The following is a 21,447-nucleotide window of genomic DNA, read 5'->3' as shown; positions in this document are numbered from 1 at the left end:
CGGGTGGTGGGCGCTGCCACGTGCCGCCTTGCTGCCCCACCCTTCTTGAGCCTCCATCGGCCCCGACCATCCATCTATACATGCCAGGATCTCCTTCGCCGACTCCCCCTCACCCGAACAATCAAAGCTCCTAACTCGCCTCTGTTTACAATGCCGCAGCCGCGTCGTTGACGGATCCGGCTTGCTCAAGGCGAGACCTTGCCGTGGCTGGCCGCGGCGTCCCTGTCTCACTTTGGGACCACACACATCGATCGAGGCAAAAAAAAAAAACCAAATTGCACGAGGAATAGCAAAAGCAAATAGCAACACGAAAAATAGTTATATGGGCAATTATTCCAGTTGACATTCTCAAGAAAGAAACAAAACTAGGTTAGCAGCCACTTTGCACCGGCAATCATGCCCAAATAATCTCAACAAAGTGCCTAACGATGTCCTGGCACGATCATTAGTTCATTAACAGAATATAGAAGTATACCAAGAGCCTGTCGTCGTCGGTTGACCCGGCTGCTACGAGTACAAAGAAGAAGTCAGTGAGTGCATTGACAAATCGTACCACAGATTACCCTTTGACAACCCTTACCTACCGTAACTGTACGTGTACTCGGTCTCACTTGCACAACAGATTTGATTACCCTTTGACCATGCACACACCTCTATGCGCTAGCCAGCCGCGACCTGATCGCTCGAGCTCTCCATTTATTCAGACCATGCCCATGCAAACCTGATCGGCATTCCACGACCATGGCGACGCCGGCGGTTGCATCGGTGGCTCTACTCCTGCTCTCCTGTGTAGCGGCCGCGGCGGGCACCGACCGGGACGCGCTGCTGGCGTTCAAGGCCGGCGTGACGCAGGATCCGACGGGCGCGCTCCGGTCGTGGAGCAACGGCACGGGCATCTGCCGGTGGGCCGGGGTGAACTGCAGCGCCGCGGGGCGCGTCACGACGCTGGACGTCGGCTCGCGCCGCCTCGCCGGCACGCTCTCCCCGGCCGTCGCGGACCTCGCGCACCTCGAGGTTCTCAACCTCACCGACAACGCCTTCACGGGAGCCATTCCGGCTAGCCTTGGCCGGCTCGGGCGTCTGTACTTCCTCAGCCTCTGCGACAACGCCTTCACCGGCGAGATCCCGGCCGCGCTCCGCGGCCTCACGAACCTCACCACCGCGTACCTCAACAACAACAACCTCACCGGCGGCGTCCCAGCCTGGCTCGGCGCCATGCCGATGCTCATGGCGCTGACGCTCAGCACGAACTCGCTCTCCGGCCGCATCCCGTCGTCGCTCGCCAATCTCACGACGATCCGGCAGCTGGAGCTCCGCGAGAACCTCCTCGAAGGCGAAATCCCTGAGGGCCTCGCTCGCCTCCCGATGCTCCAGAAATTCAGCGTGTACCAGAACCACCTCTCCGGCGAGATCCCGCCGGGGTTCTTCAACATGTCGTCGCTGCAGGGCCTCGCCCTCGCCAACAACGCGTTCCACGGGGAGCTCCCGCCCGATGCCGGCACGCACCTGCCAAACCTCATGTACCTCTTCCTTGGCGGCAACAACCTCACGGGGCCCATCCCGGCGACGCTCGCCAACGCCACCCAGCTGCAGTTCCTCAGCTTGTCCAACAACAGCTTCACCGGCCAGGTGCCGCCGGAGATCGGCAAGCTCTGCCCGCAGTCGCTGCAGCTGTCCAACAACCAGCTCACGGCGACCGACGCCGGCGGCTGGGAGTTCCTGGACAACCTGACGAGCTGCGACGCCCTGGCCGAAATATTCCTCGGCGGCAACAAGTTTTCCGGCGCCATGCCGAGCTCCATCGCGCGCCTCTCGACGCTCCAGGCGTTGAGTTTGTCGGGCAATCGCATCTCCGGCGTTATACCGCCGGGCATAGGCAACCTCGTCGGGCTACAGATGCTGGACCTCCGGCATAATCTCTTCGCCGGCGCGATCCCGGAGGGGATTGGCAAGCTGGAGAACCTCCAAGAGCTGCAGTTGCAGGGGAACGAGCTGACCGGGCCGGTGCCATCCACCATCGGCGACCTCACGCAGCTGCTTAGCCTCGACCTCAGCGACAACTCGTTGAACGGGTCGATCCCTCCCAGCCTCGGCAACCTTCAGCGCCTTATGCTGCTCAACCTCTCCGGCAATGGGCTCGCCGGCCATGTCCCGAGGGAACTGTTCGGCCTCTCGTCCTTGTCGTCGGCGATGGACTTTTCGCGTAACCAGCTGGACGGCGTTCTCCCGCGAGAGGTAGGACAGCTTGTGAAACTCACGTTCATGGCGCTCTCCGGGAACCGCTTCATCGGCGACGTGCCGGCGGAGCTCGGGAGCTGCCAGAGCCTGGAGTTCCTCGACCTGGACAGCAATTTGTTCGACGGAAGCATCCCGCCGTTGTTGAGCAGGTTGAAGGGGCTCAGGATGCTGAACCTGTCGAGCAACAGGTTATCCGGGGCCATCCCGCCGGAGCTCGGCCAGATGACGGGGCTGCAGAAGCTGGACCTCTCGCGGAACGAACTGTCCGGCGACATGCCGGCGGGATTGGAGAACATGAGCTCCCTGATCGTGCTCGACGTGTCCGGCAACAACCTCGTCGGCAACGTCCCTCAGCGTGGCGTGTTCGCGAACGCGACCGGGTTCAAGATGGCCGGTAACAGCGCGCTTTGCGGCGGCGCCACGCAGCTCCGGCTGCCGCCGTGCCGACCACTCGCGGATTCCACCAGAGGCTCTCACCTGTTCCTCAAGGTCGCGCTGCCCATCATAGGGGCCGCTCTGTGCATCGCCGTACTGTTCACCGTCCTCCTGTGGCGGCGCAAGAGGAAGTCGAGGACCACGAGCACGGCGACGCGCAGCGTGCTCAACGGCAACTACTACCCGAGGGTGTCCTACGCCGAGCTGGCGAAAGCCACCGACGGTTTCGCGGAGGCGAACCTCGTCGGCGCCGGGAAGTACGGGTCCGTGTACCGCGGCACCCTGGCACTGAAGACGAAAGGAAAGCTGGCGCACGAGGCCATGCCCGTGGCGGTGAAGGTGCTCGACCTCGGGCAAGCCGGGGCGTGCAAGACGTTCCTGTCGGAGTGCGAGACCCTGCGGAGCGCGCGGCACCGGAACCTGATCGGCATCGTCACCTGCTGCGCCAGCGTGGACGCGGCCGGCGGCGAGTTCAGGGCACTCGTGTTCGATTTCATGCCCAACTCCAGCCTTGACCGGTGGCTGCACCCGGGTCGCACGGACGCACGCAAGCGTGGCGGCCTGAGCCTGGTCCAGAGGCTGCGCATCGCCGTGGACATCGCCGACGCGCTGAGCTACCTCCACAACAGCTGCGACCCGCCGATCGTGCACTGCGACCTCAAGCCGGGCAACGTGCTCCTCGGCGACGACATGACGACCCGCATCGGCGACTTCGGCCTCGCCAAGCTGCTGCTCCTCAACGCCGCCGGAGGCACCGAGAGCACAATCGGCATCAGGGGCACCATCGGCTACGTCGCGCCGGGTACGTCTCTCTCCTTCATGCTACTTTTCAACCATGGCATGTCAGATGTCACGATCACTTGTCTGAAGAAACTCTTGTCCTGTGGTGTGCTGTGCAGAGTACGGCACGACGGGGAGCGTGTCCACGGCCGGCGACGCGTACAGCTACGGGGTGACCCTCCTGGAGATCCTGGCCGGGAAGGCGCCGACCGACCGCGGGCTCGGGGACGGCACGACGCTGCCGGAGTTCGTGGCGGCGGCGTTCCCGGAGAGGATCGAGCAGGTGGTCGACCCGGCCCTGCTGCCGATGGAGGAGCTGGACAGATCAGTCTCTGTTTCGGCTTCGATGTCGACCATGTCGACGGTGTCGACGTCGTACTCGGAGGACAGCGAGGTGCGCGTCACGGCGCGGGACTGCGTGGTCGCCGCCGTGAGGGTCGCGCTGAGCTGCTGCCGGCGGGCGCCGTACGAGAGGATGGGCATGAAGGAGGCCGCCGCCGAGATGCACCTCATCAGAGACGCCTGCCTTCGCGCGTGCGGTGCAAAGAAGCCTGTGGTTTAGCGTGCTTCCTCTGACAGCCGGAGTAGTGAGCTCGACAGATAGCCTTCTCCATATTGATTACTTGATTAGTACATAAACGGATACACGGGATTGCTAAATTCTCATGAGCGAAACAGGGCTACAATGGCCACCTTCCTGATTTTATGTATGAAGCTGCCTGTGTGCCAAGAGCGAATGAATGCAAGTGTATCTTCAGAAATCACTAATTAAGGGAGATGCACCATGCTTTGATCTCACTTGGCTTTTAGCAAACATCTAATCATGTGGAAAATAAGCAGAAGATATAATCATCTAATGAACAGAAGATAGGTACAGCTCCATGTGGTTAGGTTTCCTTTTTTTCTGGACAGGTGGCAAGGAGTTTAGATTCCTTAGCTTCAAACATCCATCGCCATGTCCCTACCTTAAAAGGATAAATACACAATGGAAAGGACCTTTATGAACTCATTTCTCCAAAGCTTAGCAATTACAACTTGGCAATCAACAGAGAGAATTTCTTAGGCTCTCAGATTGGTGAGCAGTACAAGTTCAGCAAGGTGACTGTCGCCAACAAAATCTTTAGAGGTTCACCAAGCATAATATGTATCCCACGATCGCTGAACAAAGAATCTCAGAGAATATAGCAAGGATATATGGAGAATGGCATTTTGGAGCTCGGCCTCCATGGAGGCTGAATTTTTTTTTTGAAAAGTTCAAAATTCATACTTTTTGGTTTCAAAAAAATCTGAAAAAAATTGTACAAGTATACAAGGATGTGATGTGTATGTATGTAAATTTTCAGAATGAAATACTTTGAGATGCGGTTTGTGCAGAAAGAATAAACTCATGGACTTTTGGCATGAATAGTATCATGTGCTGAAAAGCCACAGATTTGTCTTTTTTGCGCAGCCCTCATTTCAAAGTATTTCACCCTGAAAATTTACACACACATGTGTTATGCCTCCATGTATGTCTGTGTTTTTTTAGATTTTTTTGAAATGTAAAAAATATGAATTTTGTTGAATTTTGAATTTTTCAAAAACCGGCCTTCATGGAGGCCGAGCTCCAAAAGCAATTTTCGGGATATATACAAAAGTATAATATGGATTCCGACTGCATTGTGAACAAAAAAACATCAACAGACCTTGATTAATATCTGAAACATCCCAAGCAAAGAAATGGAAAGTTGGACAATGAAAGGCGGCACCTTACAGTGTTTAACGAACAAACCTCGATTTCGGTCATGGTGAGAGACTGCACATGTGAAAGAGCATTAAGACAAACACAATTAAAGTTATTGTCGCCTCCAGATCCTCGGCGGTTCACCAAGCATAATAGGTGTCATCGATCGCTGAACATATACAAGCCTGAATATCGAACACAAAAGGCACATAATGGACAAACATCACAGAAAAATCACAGCATGCATGTTAAGCTGGAAAGTGGGTATTAATCATATTGAAGCCATATAATTGCAGAGACGACAACAAGGATATATGCAAAGTAAAATTACTAATCCGGCACCCTATACGCAATTAAACGAGCATAGAGCAAACGGGCATGGAAATCCACAAAATCCAGACCAAAAGAAAATCACAGTTCAGTCGACCGACATAGTTCTAAACTAAAATTACTAAAAACAGAAATAAAGTTGAAGAGGGCCGAGCTTCTCCCCACTTCCTCGCCGGTCCTTTGCCCCTTCTGGTAGCCGGCGTAGCTGTAGCCCTTGGCGGGGCCACGAATCGGGGGTGGCTCACCAGACCGGACCTAGCCTAGGGGAGCATCACGGCCTTGGGGCCCAGCCAGGACGACAATTGACCTTGAGGCGACTTGCTCTCCAAGACAAGGAGGGTGGCGGCCTAGATTACAGCTCCTCCCTGTAAAACCCTAACCTCCGCCGTCTATATAAAGGGAGGTAGGGGTGGACTCTACCTCATGCAACTGTACAACTTAGAAACAACAACATATGTTAATTTTCGTGGCAAACACTTATGCGCGTAATATAATGGGAAGGAGGGAGTATTACAATGACTATATAAGCCTAGAGGATGTACATTAGAACATAGCAGCATGAACACTAAATGTTGTGTCCCTCGATAAAAATTCGACACTTACCCATGAACATTACGCGCCATGGAATTTGTTGCTAGTCCCAGCCACCTTTAATTAAGTGGAATGAGTTTCAGCAACCTTGGAGCTGCAATGCCAATTTCCCATACACCCTCTGAACCCAATCTTTTTCCCCACTATTGTCCTTAAATACTGCATGGCGAATGTAAAGTAAAAACAGTGGGCAAAGAAGGAAAGGGAACACAGGGAAGATATTGAATAATGAAAGATATCGATACTCACAAACACATGACGCTGGATATTACAAGGATAGTGTGGCAAAACCATGGAGGAATAGTGGCTCCATTATTCTTTGCTGTTAGATTTAACCCTGGTTCATCCTACTCCGTTACAACAAGTCTAGATTTAGCATATATAAATTGTTCTGCCCGTCATAGACCTACAATCATCATGGAACATGATTCCCTGTAACTATGTCAGATATAGGATCCATTATTAAAAAAAAAACTGTTTGCAGTATTGATGAGGGGGCTAACTGAATGAAACTTCGGTGTCACGGGCCGGAATGTCATGGGCTGGACCCATTACTGGGCCTCATTCCAGCGCTTGGTAGACTAACTGTAACCGAGCCCACTCGTCCTCTCCACTCCCGCAACCCCGCGCCGCTCGACCTCCTCTTTCCTCCCACTCAGGTGCGCCGCCGGCACTCTTCCTCCCTCCCTCTCTGCTGCGCCGCCGGACCTCTCCCTCGCTCCACATCCTGCGCCGCCGGACATCTCCCTCGATCCCTCTCCTGCGCTGCCAGCCCTCTCTTCCTTCGATCTGCGTGGACGGCTGATCTGATTCATCTCATCCTCTCTCGATCTGCAGGATACAAGTGGAACAAGGCAAGGGCGTAGGTGCTACTCAGGCACGGCGGCAGAGCCAAGCACACCCTCCTCTCCCAAGGTACCAACCCCTCTTCCTCTCCCCCTGTATATACTGCTGTCCAGTACATTTTTTTCCTCAATTTGCTGCTGTCCAGTACGTCTTGTTAAAATTGCTGCTGACCAGTACATCTTTGCAATATATGGTGATGTGTACCATTCTTGATAGGATGTATCAATTGTAGTAGATGGTCAAGAAGATGTATACAAAAGAAAAATGATGGTTAGGGGAGCCGCAGTTTTTTTCGCACTTGCTGCAATGACAGTGATTGTTTGAGCTATAATAAGGAAGAGAAGACCACGTATTACATATGGCCCAATGCATGAAAGAGATTGAATCAGATTTAATTATCTAAACCACAAATTTTGGCAAAGCGATGTCTTGTGTAAAAACATGTTAAGGTTTGAAAGAGCTGCGTTCTTTTGCTTGTGTGGCATACTGAGGGATTGCAATTTGCTAGAACACAGTCCACATCTTAGCGTGGAGCAACAATTAGCGATGTTTTTGCATACAGTTGGGCATAACCTTCGGAATAGGGTTATTTCAGCCAATTTTTGTAGATCATACGGCACAACCAGCATCTATTTTAGAAAGGCTCTTCATGCCATAGGCGAGCTTCATTATGATTATATAAGGCCACCATCATTGGAGACCCCCACCAAAATTGCAGGAAATCATCGAGCGAGCAAGGTCCACTTCTAGGTTCTAACGCTCGCTGCGTCCTCCCTGATTCCCACCCTTCTCTTCTTCATCGCGAGTGCCGGCGGCGGCTGGTAGAGAGGCGAGCCGAGAGGTGCAGCGGGCTACAAGTGGAGAGATCAAGCGAGAGCCATGGGCCGGAGGATCCTCAACGATGCGCTGCGCACGATGGTGAACGCGGAGCGGCGGGGGAAGGCTATGGCGCAACTCCAGCCCATCTCTGGCGTCATGATCTCGTTCCTCAACATCATGAAGCACAGAGGTATCAGCTACTCTGTGCTCCCTCTCATCAGGCTGCTGCATGGTGGTACCTACTGATGTAATAATCTTGTATTTGAATCACCAGGCATTATACACCTTCATTTACCGAGAACGAGTGAAAAAATAAGTTATTTGGGGTAGTGGCTTTTCTCATTTTGACTTCAGCATGTGAGAAGAAAGGATTTTTTTTATGAACTTGTAATGTTGTTTAGTCTCTTATGTTTGCTCAGCCAATCTCTGTGTTGTGCCCCTGCCTCCTGCCCCCGCAGTTGCAAATTAAGCTCTTGAGAGTTTATGAGAACATTTCTTTTACTGTGCTAATTTTCCCTGAAATTTATTCTGCTGACTTTCTCAGGTTACATAAAAAATTTCGAGGTATTCGATCCACATAGGGTTGGAAAAATCACCGTGGAACTTCAGGGAAGGATTAAAGATTGCAAAGCTCTCACTTATAGGCAGGACCTCAAGGCTATGGAAATAGAAAAATACAGAACTAGGATGCTTCCAACACGGCAGGCATGTTATCAACTCATATTTGATTTTTGTGAACATTCATATCTTCTGTTAGTTGAGGGATACAGTTATCTTGCTTGGTCTATTTTGATATTGTTATGGATACTGAAAGAATCAGGAAGGTGAAGATATGGTGTGCCAGACCTTGCTAGTTTAAATGCTTATTACTGAATCTATTGTGCTATTTGCCATGACAACATATACAATACCGATCATGAAATGTACATTAGGGTTAGGGGCAGCTAAATATTGACTAGATCAGACAGTATTTTACTTTTACTACTACGTAGGGCATGTTTAGTTTGTAGTCTAAGCATGCCACGCCCAACCATTGTCATGCCACAACATCTTAGGCATGTGAAAACATTCTAATCAACATGCCATTGCGGGTTGTGGCAGATTTTTGAGTAATTGAGTAAATAAATTAAGCCATGGAAGAATGTAGCATAATGTTCATCTTTCCCTGCTGCAAATACCACTTTTGGAAAGCAAGGCAAGTGAAAAACTCTACAGGTTATCTCATTTTTATGACAAACCATAGAAGGTTTGCTAACTTAGTTGAATTGTTTTGCCGCAAATATGAGTCTTTCATCTTTTCATTTAGAGATGACTGGCAAGTGAGTAGAAGCACACATTCTCAGGGAAATTGTATAAAACAACAACTAACTGATACTGTTACGTAGTGTAAACTTTTCTTGTCGTTACTCTTATTATTCGGATCTCCTTCGATCACATCTCTGGTGTGGATGTCAAGCTAAGCACTTGTAGCTAAACTAACTTCTGAATGCTTACCTGTCCTGCTTTATTATGTGCTGTTCATTTATTTTGTAGAGTTAGTGTGTTATTTCTAACACATTTGCTTTTTCGTGCTCTTATTTGCTTTGTAGTGGGGCTATGTTGTGGTGACCACCCCAAATGGCGTTTTAGATCACGAGGAAGCAATTAGGCAGAATGTGGGCGGCCAGGTCCTCGGTTACTTCCATTGAGAAGGAAACACAGTTATCCCATGCTGAATCAGCCCTGGGCTGCATTCTTTATTTTTCTGTTATGACTGAAGTCATTTTATTTGGACATTTAGAGCTTGCTGCTTTTGTTCATGGCCAATAGAAATGGGATTACATGTCAAAAGTATGTGGCGACACTGACATAAATATTGTAATCCTTCTTTGGGACATGTAGTTTGAGATACACGAGTAACACTCTAGTTCGAGCATCTATGATCTTGCTGAGAACCTTGTCGCAGCCACTTCTCTATAACCGAGGATTTAAAACACGCTGTTAATTATGCACTTAACATGGTGTTCATGACAGCTCATCCCCTCCGCAGCTGAAGGGAGACTGGGGAGATCGAAGCAGGGGAGGCCGAGGCGGAAGAGCTTTGAGAGAAACCTGGGTTGAAATGTATGCGGATAGTGTTGGATGCCTGGCTCCCACATCCCTGTCCGTGGAGCAGTCCCCTTTGTAAATGGACGGATGCGGTGTCCGGTTTGCGGGTCAGCATTAGAGTTGCCGTAAGCCACTGTTATACTTGTAGTTAGAGTTGAAGATGGCCTTAAAGTTGCAGTTTATTTAGTTCCCTGCAAACAAAGTCAACAATATGTGAGTTTTCATATTGGGCCACACATTATATTTTGTACAGGGAGCTGATTTACATTCGCAATTATTTTGGTTTGACTTGTACAAATACGGAGTACTATGTATGAAATGTCACCAGCAAAGAGAAAAAAAAACTTAGAAATGTTCACATACGGAGAGAACGGCACCGCCACGTGCGCTTGTTGGTGCGACCGAAGGGGACGACGCACGCACGCACGCGATCAAGGGTCAGTCAACGGCTAGAAGGAAACATAATGTGTACAGTACTACGTGCGCGCGAGATCAGTGCAGCTGCGCGTCCGTCTCCTGGGGCACGCGCCCCATTGCCCTAGCCATTCACCAGCGCCGCCGCACGTATGCAGCCGCCAATGGCTCCGACGCCCCGATGCCCGGTCCTCCCCGACGAGATCATGGAGGACGAGATCTTCGCGCGGCTGCCGGCCAAGTCGGCGCTCGGGTGCCGCTGCCTCTCCCGTGCCTGGGCCGCCGCGCTCTCCTCGGACGACTTCGCCGACCGCCACCACTCCATCCATGGCGGGCGCCCCAAGATCTTGCGCCTGCAGGATTACCCCTACGACCACGACCAAGAGGCGAAGCTGCACGACGCGGGCCGCGCGCCGCCGACCATCGGCATCCCCATCGCCATCACGACCGGCTGCTTCCCGCGCTTCATCACGGCGTCCTGGGATCCTCCCCCGCCCGCGGAATCATGCCCCACGCACCCCTGCCTCGTCACGGTGCAGTGCCGCGGCCTCCTCCTCCTCGAGCTGATCCCCACGGAGATCCACGTCCTGTGCAACCCGTCCACCGGCCAAAAGAAAGCGCTGCCGGAGGGCCGGACCACGGGCCGCCGGCGCCCCGGAGACGCGGTTCACAGGTACGCCAGCCTAGGGCTCGGCTACGACGCGCGCGTCAGGAGGCACAAGGTCGTGCGCGTCTACTACTACGGCGAACCGGACGGCGGGGGCCGCCCCGCGTCCGTCGGGTGCGAGGTCTACGTGGTGAACGGCGCCGCCGCTGAGTCATGGCGCACGGTTCGTTCCAGGCCTGTGGATTGTTGGTTGGAACCCTACACACCGAGCGCCTTCGCGCAAGGGCACGTGTACTGGTTAGCCCACCGCAAACACGAGTCACCCCGCACGCTTGAGGAGATGATCATCGTTTCATTCTCCGTCTCTGAGGAGACCTTTGCGATTGTGCCGTCGCCACCGTCAGGCATGGACGGTGAGGCTCTGAATAAGCGGTTTTGTCTGGCGGAGCTCGCTGGGAATCTATGCTTCTTTCCTGGGGGATCTCGCGGCCATGAGCATCGGTACGACGTTTGGATACTACGTGGATATGGATCAAGCGCCGTGTGGGATCTACACTGTCGAATCGACGAATGCACGGCATCACCAGAGGTCAATTGGTTCATGAGAGGTCGATACAACAATTTCAACCGCGTCGAGGTCATCCCACTGGCCATTATCGGCAATGGTCGCCACATCCTCCTGACGCAAGACGACTGTCCAGAAGATATATGGGTATATAACCCATCCACCGGGGACATTGAGATGCTACTCGACCTGAAGAGCGGGGACACGGACAATGTGAAGAACGTATTGTTGCAGATTGCAGTGTATGAGGAAAGCGTCGCCTGTCTCGGAAGACAGCCGTGCAGGAACATCATCTTGACCTCCTCACCATCTACGCAGGCCTTGTCGCTGGTGCTACGGTTGTTGCCGAAGCGCACGCTTGGAATGCTTATGCGTGTTTGCCGAAGCTGGCGCACCTTGGTCGCTGCGGACATCTACCATGCTAGACCGGCCCTCGAACTTAGGGGGGTTTAGAAGGATGTATCTCGTAGAAGGGCATTTATTCCAAATGATTACCGACTGCCCCTTGAAAAATGTGGGTTTATTAATTCTCAGTCGACTAATAAGTGAGTATGATCGATCGATCTCATGTTGAGATCACATGCAATGTTTTTTTTTCCTAAGCTCCAAAAACAACATTGTGATTTTTACCTTAGATGATTTCTTATAGCACAGTGTTTTTTTTAGACGTGTATGAACAAATTTGTAGAATTTTTTGACGGTAAACTAAGCGCTAGCCGTTCCTTTTTTTTTCTTTGACGCGTGATTCACATGCTTAAAAAAGTTACAAGTTTAGTGTAACAAAGAAAATGCAGAAATGGAATGTAATTTGCTCTTGAAAGCTATAGTCCTCTCAGCTCTTGAAAATACTGCTGCATATATATATGGGGGCAGTAGGGGAAATTCTGTGTAGCAAAACGGGACTATGTATATAGTGTTGACAAGATGGCCCAATTACTTGTCAGCTGTATGCCCTCTGAACATACGCCGGATCCTTAGCCGTAACTACTGGCCTGCTACTAGTAAGTTTAAACTAGATTAGTTAACACCAGAACAATGTGCGACTACACTCTAGTGAGGATGCAGATTGATCACCGGTAGATTAACAAGCACAAGCAGTCCCCTTTCGAAAAAACGCACCGACCTTAACTGCCACTGCCAGGAAACTGCCGCGGCCACAGCCGGAGCGACGTGGATGCCCCCTCCTCCTCCACCTCCGGGAAGAATCCCCCGAACAGCGTCGCCGGCTGCTGCATCGGCACAATGAGCTCCGCCACCAGCGCCGACGCCTCCACGGCAGCACGTTGCCGCCCCTCCTCGCTCATCTGACAAAGAGTGGAGACGCATTCAGGAAGCCACACTCGTAGCAGCAGGTAAGCAGTCAAGCAGCGAAGCAAATTACTCCTTCATACCATGTGGCGAAGGAAGCTGTTCTGCTCCTCCAGGATGTGCACCTGCATCACACACGCACAGATCATTCACAATTGCTTGTCTGCATCTTAAATCATTCCGGTTCCCCTACGACTACAGCTACATACCCTGTGGTGTATCTCGTCCAACTGCTGCTCCAGCAGTTTGTGTCCTGCACACAACAAAGCCATGTAACCTCTCAAACACTGGCTGTGACTGACAGTGATAAACTGACATGTGAGCCCAAGTGAATATTGTGCAGGGCGTGGTGTGTATGTATGTAACTATGCATACCTTCGTCTCACGGACTTTACCCAGTGCACGCTCTACCTGCTGCTCCAGATCGCCGAGCTCCGTGGTTGCGGCGGATGGCAAGTTGTCCCCGGTCAGCCCCCTCACGCTGGCCTCGAGGCGGTCGCGCTCACGCCTCAACCTTGCGATTTCGCCCAACAGCTGCTGTGTGCAAGAATCACAGAAATAAATCAGAATGCAATCATGCAGTTAACTCCCAGTGTCTGTACAAATGTATGAAGCTAGTACATGGAACAGGACTAGATGTGTTGGTCATTAACCTGACGGCGGTCATCATCATGATTTATCCCCTGGAACTTGCCTTTGGTGATGATCTGGTAGCGTTGCATCAGCTCGCTCCAACTTAACAAACGACAAGTGAGTGAGTCGTCAGCACTATATACCAGTACTATTGTATATAGACAAGTAATCAAATTTATGCATCATGTACAAGTTTCACTTACTGGTGTTGTTTAGGTTATGCTACGATTATGCATGTAGATATGTAATGCCGCGACTACCTTTAAAGGCTGTGTGTGATTGCATAAGAACTAATAAATGGCTAATTATTTGTTACTGATCGACCAGAGGTGTAATTTTGGGCGTTTATACCGACGGGGGTAATCTGAAGATGCCACACGGTTGAAATCAGAGCTAAATTAAAAACGCATACCATCTGACTTACTAACTTGAGCATGGAACACGATGAGAGCATCCCAATACTGCAGCAAAGTACGTTGCCATCTTCTATTTCACATAATCGGTTGCCACTTGCAAGGAACGTCGATTCAGTAATTGGTAAGTTCATCAAAACATAGTGCAGATTTTCGCTTGTGCGGAATGAGTCAGCACACACATTACACAGGAGTATATGAAGTAAACAAGGCTGCAGAGAGGCACCTAGCTAGCCAGGGCATTGTAGAACTGCACTGGAATTAACCGAGATTGAGAGAAGAAGATGGAGGAAGGAACGGTTGGGACCTGGTGTGTGGGCTGCCGGCGCTGTCGAAGATGAGGACGCCGACGTCCGCCTCCCAGAGCGCGGCGACCTCCTGGGCCTCCGTCAGCAGCGCGCCGCTGCGCTCGCCGAAGGTGGCCCGCCGCGAGACGTCGTCGTCGAGCATCCCGCGCCCCATCGCCTCTTCTCCTGGAGGAGCTGCCGAGCGAGGGAGACGCACGCACTGGTCTCTAGTGGCGGTCGCGGTAAGAAGAGGCTGTAATTCTGAAACAAGCGGCAGAGGGCGCAGCAAAGCAGGGGGCGCTATGTGTAGGGAACACCAAGGTGTCTAGGTATGGTAGGTAGCTCCTCTCTCTCTGCTCCGGTCGCCGTGCCTCAAGGCGAAAGTCGTGACCAGACCGTGACCGACACGGCCGCGACAGTCACGGGGCCAGCGCACTTCACGCTATACGTAGCGTCACTGGCCAGCCTCGGCGAGCGATGAGACCGGGCTCGCCGTCGATTGACGCCGGACCCAGCACCAGCAACCCGCCCCCTCGCCTCGCAGCACCGGCCGGAAATCGGCTAGCGCGCGGCCGGCCCCTCGTAGCTTGAACGAATGACTACTCGGGCAACAACGCATGCGGCACAGGCCATGGCTGTGGCTCTGCTTGCTGCCTCGGGTGCGCCGGAAATGGAACCCCGCCTATGTATATCAGGAAGAGGACACACCGGCCGGGAGGACGTGGTAGGTAAGGTAATACGCGGTTTTGCCTCAACCATGCAAGCATCTCTTCTGCTGCATCTATCCACCATGCAGCTACTCTACTCAGCTAGCCAAAGCCACGACGCGTCTCTCTCTCCCCCGTCACATTACTGCCCCACGCATCCTTCCTCTCTTTTTTTCTGCATGCACAGCGAAATCAAACCAAATCATGGCCAATAAAATAACAAAATAGTAAGTACCGAACGCTCAGGTACGAGCATATGACAACTCCGAACGTTTTTGGTAATAATTTTAGTGACGCGAAAATGGCAAGCATGGCAAATTTCTGTCAAAAATAAACGGGAACAAAAGTTGACATCGTTGGGTTGGTTGGTTTTGGCGGTAGAAGCGTTGTTTCCTTCCGAGGCCTATGATATCGATGCCTTTGTTACTTATTATAGATTGCTTCAACACACCGATGCCTTTGTTACTTATTATATATAGATTGCTTCTACATGCTACTTTGGCTACATGCTTCCTAAATGTCTCTGTTGCCATTGCCGAACTTGAGACAAAAAACACCCCCTCTCCTGCGATGCGCCTTGTGAGCGTGTCACGCGATCCCTTGCTCCGCCGCTAGTGCTCTCGCCTCCCTCTCATCCACTTCTTCTGATATTCTCCTCACCACCGCTGGAGGGCTTCCGTTGGGCGAAGCCCATGCAACGCCCGCGGGACCTCATCCTATTTCGCCTAGTCGAGATCGCGACGACACGGGTCGGTAGCTCATGGGGGCCCAGGATCCGAAGGGGGCAAACATAGGGATGTCACCTGCAGGGTATGGGTACGGATGAAGCCACCCCATACCCTTACCTGTCCATCATAAACTTACTTATCACCTGTATCCACACCCTTCATGGGTACAACTTTTTCTCATACCCGTCACCCGACAGGGTATATGGGCACCTGCGGATAAAAAGACCCATGTTTACAACACATCCAATTGAGTAGAAAATAGTTGTAGAAAGCACCATATAATCATAAATTATTAATAGCAACACGTTTTAAACAAAAATGTACAACAACATGTTATAACAAAAACACATTCTCATAAAAAAAACTTGCCTATAAACTAACAAATAAAAATGTTAAACAAAAACACATAGCCAGACACTTTAAGTTCACAAAATCACGATAAACTATAGAGATAATTTGACAGCACATTAAAGTTTTTATCTAACGTGATTTGGGGGGAAGAGTTAATACGTTAGGATATTAAAGGAAACCCACTTGTCAACATTGATGGGTACATGGGTACGCGGGCATGCGATCCCATACCCGTACCCTCTCTACCCAATGTGTATAATATTTTTTTCATTTAAGTGCCCATGGGTAATTTTTTGTTCTATACCCTTACCCTAATAGGGTTTTTACCCGCAGGATACACGGGTAATGGTACGCATTGCCAACCCTAGGCAAACAGATCTGGCGGCTGCTTGGCTTGGAGGTGGACGGGCTATGTAGAGGCCGCACAATTTGATTCCGTCAAACTGCTGGGGGCGCGGGTGTGATGCATGATGATCGTCCGCGCGTGCAACGCTTGGAATGGTGGCGGCGGCCACTGTTGGCGAGGCCACCTCCTTCCCGGCGGCGGGGAGGTGGTGGTAATGCTGGTGGGTGCCGCTCTTGGCCGCGTGGAGCTGCGAGACGGTGGCAGGCGTGGAACTCAAACTTGAGCTACTTCGTTAGCCTGCAGTGCTGATCTGAAGATAGTGGCCCTCCCTTCGTTCTTCGTCCTTTTCCAGTCGGCCTGAGATGCCGAGAATCTTCTGGTGGCCAGATCAGATGGTTTTTCGGGGCGTTGGGTTGGGGGCTCTGGATCGGGGGAAACCCTTGACCAATGGCGATGGTCACGACATCGCCAGCTCTATTGGCCATTTTTTATTCTTCTTGTAGGCAGCATCGAGTTATATCCCCCGACCCCGCCTCCTTGTCCTGCGTGAGAGCCGAAAATCCCATGGATTGGGTGGCGATGGCACCATGGCATCGTTTTACTCCGAAAGACGCCGCCATCAGACTCAGGAGTGGTGGTCGGAGCTTCGGCGTATGTGGTGGTCTGTCGGTGGTTCTTCAATGGTGTTATTGCTCAGCAGCTTGCGGTGGGCTTCTTGGTCTTGGCTGGGGATGGTGGCGATGTAGGGTTTTCCTTTGCGAGGTGAGGTCGTTGTGCCTGTCGTCCTCTCCACCACAACATGTTGGTCATGTCCATACAAGCTTGGAGGTGAGTTGTTCTGCCTATCGATGGCTCGCCATCCTACAATCCAGGACGATAGGTGGTGGGCCTTCTTTGAAGGCAGAGACGAATGGCGGTAGTTGACGGGGCTTGGTCTTCCTCCAATGGAGGACTTGGTCTTCCTCCAATGGAGGGCTGCTCCCTTGCCATGGTTGATCAGGTTGCTGTGGTCTCCAGCGTACTAGCTTGTTCGGGGGTGCATTAAGAGCCTATTTTGTACCGTATTGTATCATTATCGGTTTCTTTTTCGCTTTCTGTTGGAATGGTGGTTGTAATGCTCGGTTGGTGCTTTATATACATAATGGGGCAAAAGCCTTTTTTTTTGTAAATGTCTTCATTACCTTTTGGGTCGGGTGTAATTTGTACTACTTACTTGATATTTATTCATCGCCCTGTGTTAAAAATAGGGTATAGCCAAATCTCAACTGACTGAGACTTAACCAAATCTTAGTCAAGTGAATGCATACACTAGTAGGAAAAGGGGCTTTTACCCCGGTTCATAAGGGCCTTTAGTCCCGGTTCTGGAACCGGGACTAAAGGGTCGTTACTAATGCCCTAGCCCTTTAGTCCCGGTTCTTACACGAACCGGGACTAAAGGCCGTCCATGTGGCCGGTGCGGGGAGCCCAGGCAGGAGGGCCTTTTGTCCCGGTTGGTGTCACCAACCGGGACCAATAGGCATCCACGCGTCAGCACCTGGCAGGAGCTGAGGTTTTTGTTTTTTTTTGAAAAGGGGTGGTTTACGGGTTTTGGGTGGTTAATTTAGGTGTTTCATATATTGTGTTAGCTAGCTAGTTAATAGAAAGAAGTGTCCTCTCTTATCTCCGTGCTTGGTCGACGCTACGTACTATATACGTATGGAGAGGAATAGACACGCTAGCTAGTAATCAAATGAAGGAAACAGAAGATCGTCATGAACATATGCATACAGAGAGAAGTGATATCGACCACCTCTCCTTCTCCGAGATATTGGTCGAACAACAAGTTCTCGTATATCTATCCGACACTACCGGCTACATATATACAATAATTATCTCTTACAATACAATCTCCTAATTATATTGTAGGAACACAGGGTCCACATAGTATTCTCCGTTTTCAGCGATCACGTGGTCAAAGAAGAATGCCGCCAATTCCTCTTGAATTGCTCGCATACGATGTTCTGCCAGGAGTTCATCCCGCATCCGAAAGATCTAATTTGAAGAAGGGGGTCAATACATATATATATGTGAATAAATGAAACTCAACACAAATGATGGTAATAAAATAAAATTGTGAATATTATTGCTTACGCACTTCATATTGTTCTTCAGTGTAGCCCCGCTCACAGGTCGTGTGGCGGATGGACTCGCAAACGTAGTATCCACACTAATTATTCCCGGGTTCCTGCCACAACCACTTTACAAGAAATAGATGTCAATCAAACTGATAAGCAAGCATGCTAAATGGTATTGATGAAACTAGCGCTTGAATCACTAGGAGATGCGCGGAACATGCTACTATGGTACTTACTTTCGGGTGTCTAAATTGCAGCTTCTTCGGGAGTCCCGGAGCTTTTGAGGTGAATTTTCTCCAAACCCTGCCAGACAAAGAAAACAATTACTTGATATCAGGAAATGAACAAAGTTGCTGATATGGTGGATAATGATCGATTTAACTTACTTCTCGAGCATTTGAGTCATGTTCGCATAGTCCTGGGGATCTTTTCGTCTCGAGTCTAAGACGGTTACTACTCCCGGCTCAAGCTTAATCTCTAGGAGAATATAGTGGAAGCTGCGCATGCATGCATAAGTCATCAATTACATTACCATAACCTGGACTAATAAGGGAAACCGAATATGCACAAGACAGTAACACTCACTTGAAGTTGTAAGGAAAGAGTATTATATCTTTGTTTTGATTTAATACCAACGATTGTAGCAAGTTGGCCTCGGCTTCTTTGGGATTTTTTTCAACCGTATATGCATCTATGAGATTTGTGTTAATGAACCCAATATCACCGATTTGTCTTTTCTTCAATTCGGCGATCTTCAATCTGCATAATATAGTGAGGATAAGTATAAATACATGCAATGAAAGAGCTGACCTATATAGAGAGACTTAATGACAGAAGTAGTACTACTTACAGACAGTAGCAAGTGATCGTTGTTTTATCGAGGGACTTTTGATTGTAAAACTGGAAGAAATCCTCAAATGGAACATTCAGCAGTTCAATTCCAACGAGGTCATGCTCCGGTTTAACTCTCAGCGTCAAAGTACTCATCCCATCAGACTCTCTGCAGGTTTTCATGTACCAATCATGTAGTCTTGGCATCATCGTGCTTAGAGATCTGACATCTTTGACGAGAGGCTTCCCGTAATGGTATTTGTGTTCGTCCACCTCCATGATTTCATAATGTACATCGTCGGGCAAGTAATCTCCAAGATTGCTATAACCGGGCACCATACCCGGATCATTAGCGACGATGTCTTTTGACACCTTGAGCGGGGGGCACGATTGGTTCGCTTGTTCGCCGAGCTGGGCAATTTTTTTCCCAGCTCGTCGTTCTTTCATCCTTTTATCACTGACAGTACTTCCCGACCGCTCCGCTTGGCATATGCCTTTGCAAGAACGCGCTCATAGTTGCCTCTCGGCGGAGACTTTGGTGATTTTGTCAGGGCAGCCAGAGTGCGCTTTGCTTTCACCGGATCTACCTTCTCCTCCGGAGGTGGATGTTTCTTTGCTTTCACCCCTTCAAAGAAGTTCTTCACTTCGGCTCGCACGATCTTCGCGTTCTCCTCCTCGGTCCTCTCATATGGTAACTTCTCTGGAGACTTCAGAGAAGGACCGAATCTGTATTGCCTCCCGCCTCTGGCAGCTGTACTGCTAGACGCCGGCAGAGCAGACGGAGCAGCTGCGGCTGTCTTCTTTCCTTGCTTACGAGGCGGAGGAGAAGGACTACGACGCGCCGGAGCAGCTGCAGCGGCGGTGGGTCTCTTCCGCCCTTGCTGACGAGGCGGAGAAGGAGGAGGCTGGCTGCTCTGGCGCGCCGGTGCTGGCGGAGAAGGAGGCGGAGTGCCGCCACGCGCCGGAGAAGGAGGCTGAGTGCCCTGATCACTCGCCGGAGGAGGAGGCGGAGTGCCCTTACTCGCCGGAGCCGTCCAGTTCGGAAGCTTGATGAGCTCCTTCCGCCATAGGCATGGAGTCTTCAGAGCTAAACCCAGCCGAGTCTCCCCTTCATCGGTAGGGTGGTCAAGCTGGAGGTCCTCAAATCCCTCCGTTATTTCATCCACCATCACCCTAGCATATCCTTCTAGAATCGGCCGGCAGTGGTAGGTTGCGCCGGGTTCAGTAGGTAAAACAGAGCCAACAGCCGCCTTGACTTTCAAGTTCTGCCATTCTGCCATAAGGTGGCGATGTTGAGACTCCGTGATAGCATCCACGGGGTAGCTAGCAGGAGCCGCATGCTCCAGCTGAGGTATCTCGGTGGAAGCCACGCTGCTTCTCCGCTGAGATGGCGGTGTAGCTTCGGGGGCAGTTTCGGCATCTCGATTGCCGTCTCGTTCCTCTAGCGCTTGAACCCTTTCGTGCAGACGCTGAATTTGGATCTGCTCCACTTTTTTCCTCCTCTCCTAGGTTTTGTAACCGCCCGCGTCCGAAAAACCAGCCTTCCACGGAACGGAGCCTGGCGTGCCTCGTGTCCGTCCAGGGTGCTCAGGATTCCCGAGGGCCATTGTGAGCTCGTCGTTCTCTCTGTCTGGAACGAACGTCCCTTGCTGCGCTGCATCGATATAGTGCTTAAGCTTCGTGACGGGTATTGCAAGTTGCTCGTCCGTCCAACGACACCTCCCTGATATAGGGTCCAAGGTTCCGCCAGCCCCGAAGAACCAAGTCCGGCAACGGTCTGGCCAGTTCATTGTCTCTGGTTCAATCCCTTTATCAAGCAGATCCCTCTCAGACTTGGCCCACTTAGGCCGGGCTTTGAGGTAGCCACCTGACCCCGTGCGATGGTGAAGCTTCTTCTTCGCAGCATTCTTCTTGTTTGTCGCTGACATCTTCTTACTCTTTTCCGATGTCTTGTGGGCCACAAATGCGGGCCAGTGATCTCTGATCTTCTCATACCGGCCGATGAATTCTGGTGTCTCTTCTTTGTCGACAAACGTTTTCAGCTCATTCTTCCACCTCCTGAATAGGTCTGCCATCTTCTTAAGAGCATGAGACTTGATTAATTGCTCTATAACTGGCTTCTCCGGATCCTCCTCTGGCGGTAGGGTGAAATTTGCCTTCAGCTCAGTCCAAAGATCATCTTTCTGCATATCATTGACATAAGACACCTCAGGGTCTTCCTTCTTAGGCTTATACCATTGGTGGATGCTGATCGGGATCTTGTCCCTAACTAGAACCCCGCACTGAGCAGCAA

The 21,447-nt window shown here is 51.1% G+C and overlaps 4 protein-coding genes across 4 annotated transcripts; 3 read left to right on the top strand and 1 right to left on the bottom strand.

Annotated features, from left to right (window-relative positions):
• Positions 1 to 549: 549 nt before the first annotated feature.
• On the top strand, positions 550 to 4,218 carry LOC109753664 (uncharacterized). The gene is made up of 2 exons (XM_020312578.4): positions 550 to 3,475; positions 3,573 to 4,218. The coding sequence occupies exons 1-2, from the start codon at positions 742 to 744 to the stop codon at positions 4,013 to 4,015; spliced, it is 3,177 nt and encodes a 1,058-aa protein (XP_020168167.1). The 5' UTR covers positions 550 to 741; the 3' UTR covers positions 4,016 to 4,218.
• A 2,440-nt stretch (positions 4,219 to 6,658) lies between these two features.
• LOC109753668 (small ribosomal subunit protein uS8my) lies at positions 6,659 to 9,696 on the top strand. Its single transcript, XM_020312582.4, has 5 exons — positions 6,659 to 6,756; positions 6,935 to 7,012; positions 7,662 to 7,952; positions 8,307 to 8,467; positions 9,352 to 9,696. Exons 3-5 carry the CDS (start codon positions 7,823 to 7,825, stop codon positions 9,448 to 9,450), a joined length of 390 nt encoding a protein of 129 aa, XP_020168171.1. The 5' UTR covers positions 6,659 to 6,756; positions 6,935 to 7,012; positions 7,662 to 7,822; the 3' UTR covers positions 9,451 to 9,696.
• A 732-nt stretch (positions 9,697 to 10,428) lies between these two features.
• On the top strand, positions 10,429 to 11,889 carry LOC109753655 (F-box/kelch-repeat protein At3g06240-like). The gene has a single exon (XM_020312569.1). The coding sequence runs from the start codon at positions 10,429 to 10,431 to the stop codon at positions 11,887 to 11,889; it is 1,461 nt and encodes a 486-aa protein (XP_020168158.1).
• Positions 11,890 to 12,605: 716 nt separating this feature from the next.
• Positions 12,606 to 14,459, bottom strand: LOC109753654 (MADS-box protein ZMM17-like). The gene is made up of 6 exons (XM_045231012.2): positions 14,098 to 14,459; positions 13,398 to 13,479; positions 13,120 to 13,281; positions 12,954 to 12,997; positions 12,828 to 12,869; positions 12,606 to 12,740 (listed from the first exon to the last, which is right to left on the bottom strand). Coding segments are annotated over exons 1-6 (486 nt in total). The 5' UTR covers positions 14,253 to 14,459; the 3' UTR covers positions 12,606 to 12,739.
• Between the last annotated feature and the right edge of the window lie 6,988 nt (positions 14,460 to 21,447).

The sequence above is a fragment of the Aegilops tauschii genome, chromosome 7 (assembly GCF_002575655.3).
Source record: "Aegilops tauschii subsp. strangulata cultivar AL8/78 chromosome 7, Aet v6.0, whole genome shotgun sequence".
In the NCBI taxonomy this organism is placed as follows: domain Eukaryota; kingdom Viridiplantae; phylum Streptophyta; class Magnoliopsida; order Poales; family Poaceae; genus Aegilops; species Aegilops tauschii.
The sequence above is the reverse complement of the archived record's forward strand: the minus strand, read 5'-3'. Positions and strand labels throughout refer to the sequence as shown.

What these genes read in the sequence shown, in the direction of transcription:
- LOC109753664 (XM_020312578.4), top strand. Translation starts at nt 742, where the DNA reads ATGGCGACGCCGGCGGTTGCATCGGTGGCTCTACTCCTGCTCTCCTGT. An exon ending in CATCGGCTACGTCGCGCCGG is followed by an intron (nt 3,476 to 3,572) that starts GTACGTCTCTCT and finishes TGTGCTGTGCAG; the next exon opens with AGTACGGCACGACGGGGAGC.
- LOC109753654 (XM_045231012.2), bottom strand. Translation starts at nt 14,252, where the DNA reads ATGGGGCGCGGGATGCTCGACGACGACGTCTCGCGGCGGGCCACCTTC. An exon ending in GCCGGCAGCCCACACACCAG is followed by an intron (nt 13,480 to 14,097) that starts GTCCCAACCGTT and finishes TCGTTTGTTAAG; the next exon opens with TTGGAGCGAGCTGATGCAAC. An exon ending in GTAAAGTCCGTGAGACGAAG is followed by an intron (nt 12,998 to 13,119) that starts GTATGCATAGTT and finishes TGTTGTGTGCAG; the next exon opens with GACACAAACTGCTGGAGCAG.
- LOC109753668 (XM_020312582.4), top strand. Translation starts at nt 7,823, where the DNA reads ATGGGCCGGAGGATCCTCAACGATGCGCTGCGCACGATGGTGAACGCG. An exon ending in CAACATCATGAAGCACAGAG is followed by an intron (nt 7,953 to 8,306) that starts GTATCAGCTACT and finishes TGACTTTCTCAG; the next exon opens with GTTACATAAAAAATTTCGAG. An exon ending in GGATGCTTCCAACACGGCAG is followed by an intron (nt 8,468 to 9,351) that starts GCATGTTATCAA and finishes TTTGCTTTGTAG; the next exon opens with TGGGGCTATGTTGTGGTGAC.
- LOC109753655 (XM_020312569.1), top strand. Translation starts at nt 10,429, where the DNA reads ATGGCTCCGACGCCCCGATGCCCGGTCCTCCCCGACGAGATCATGGAG.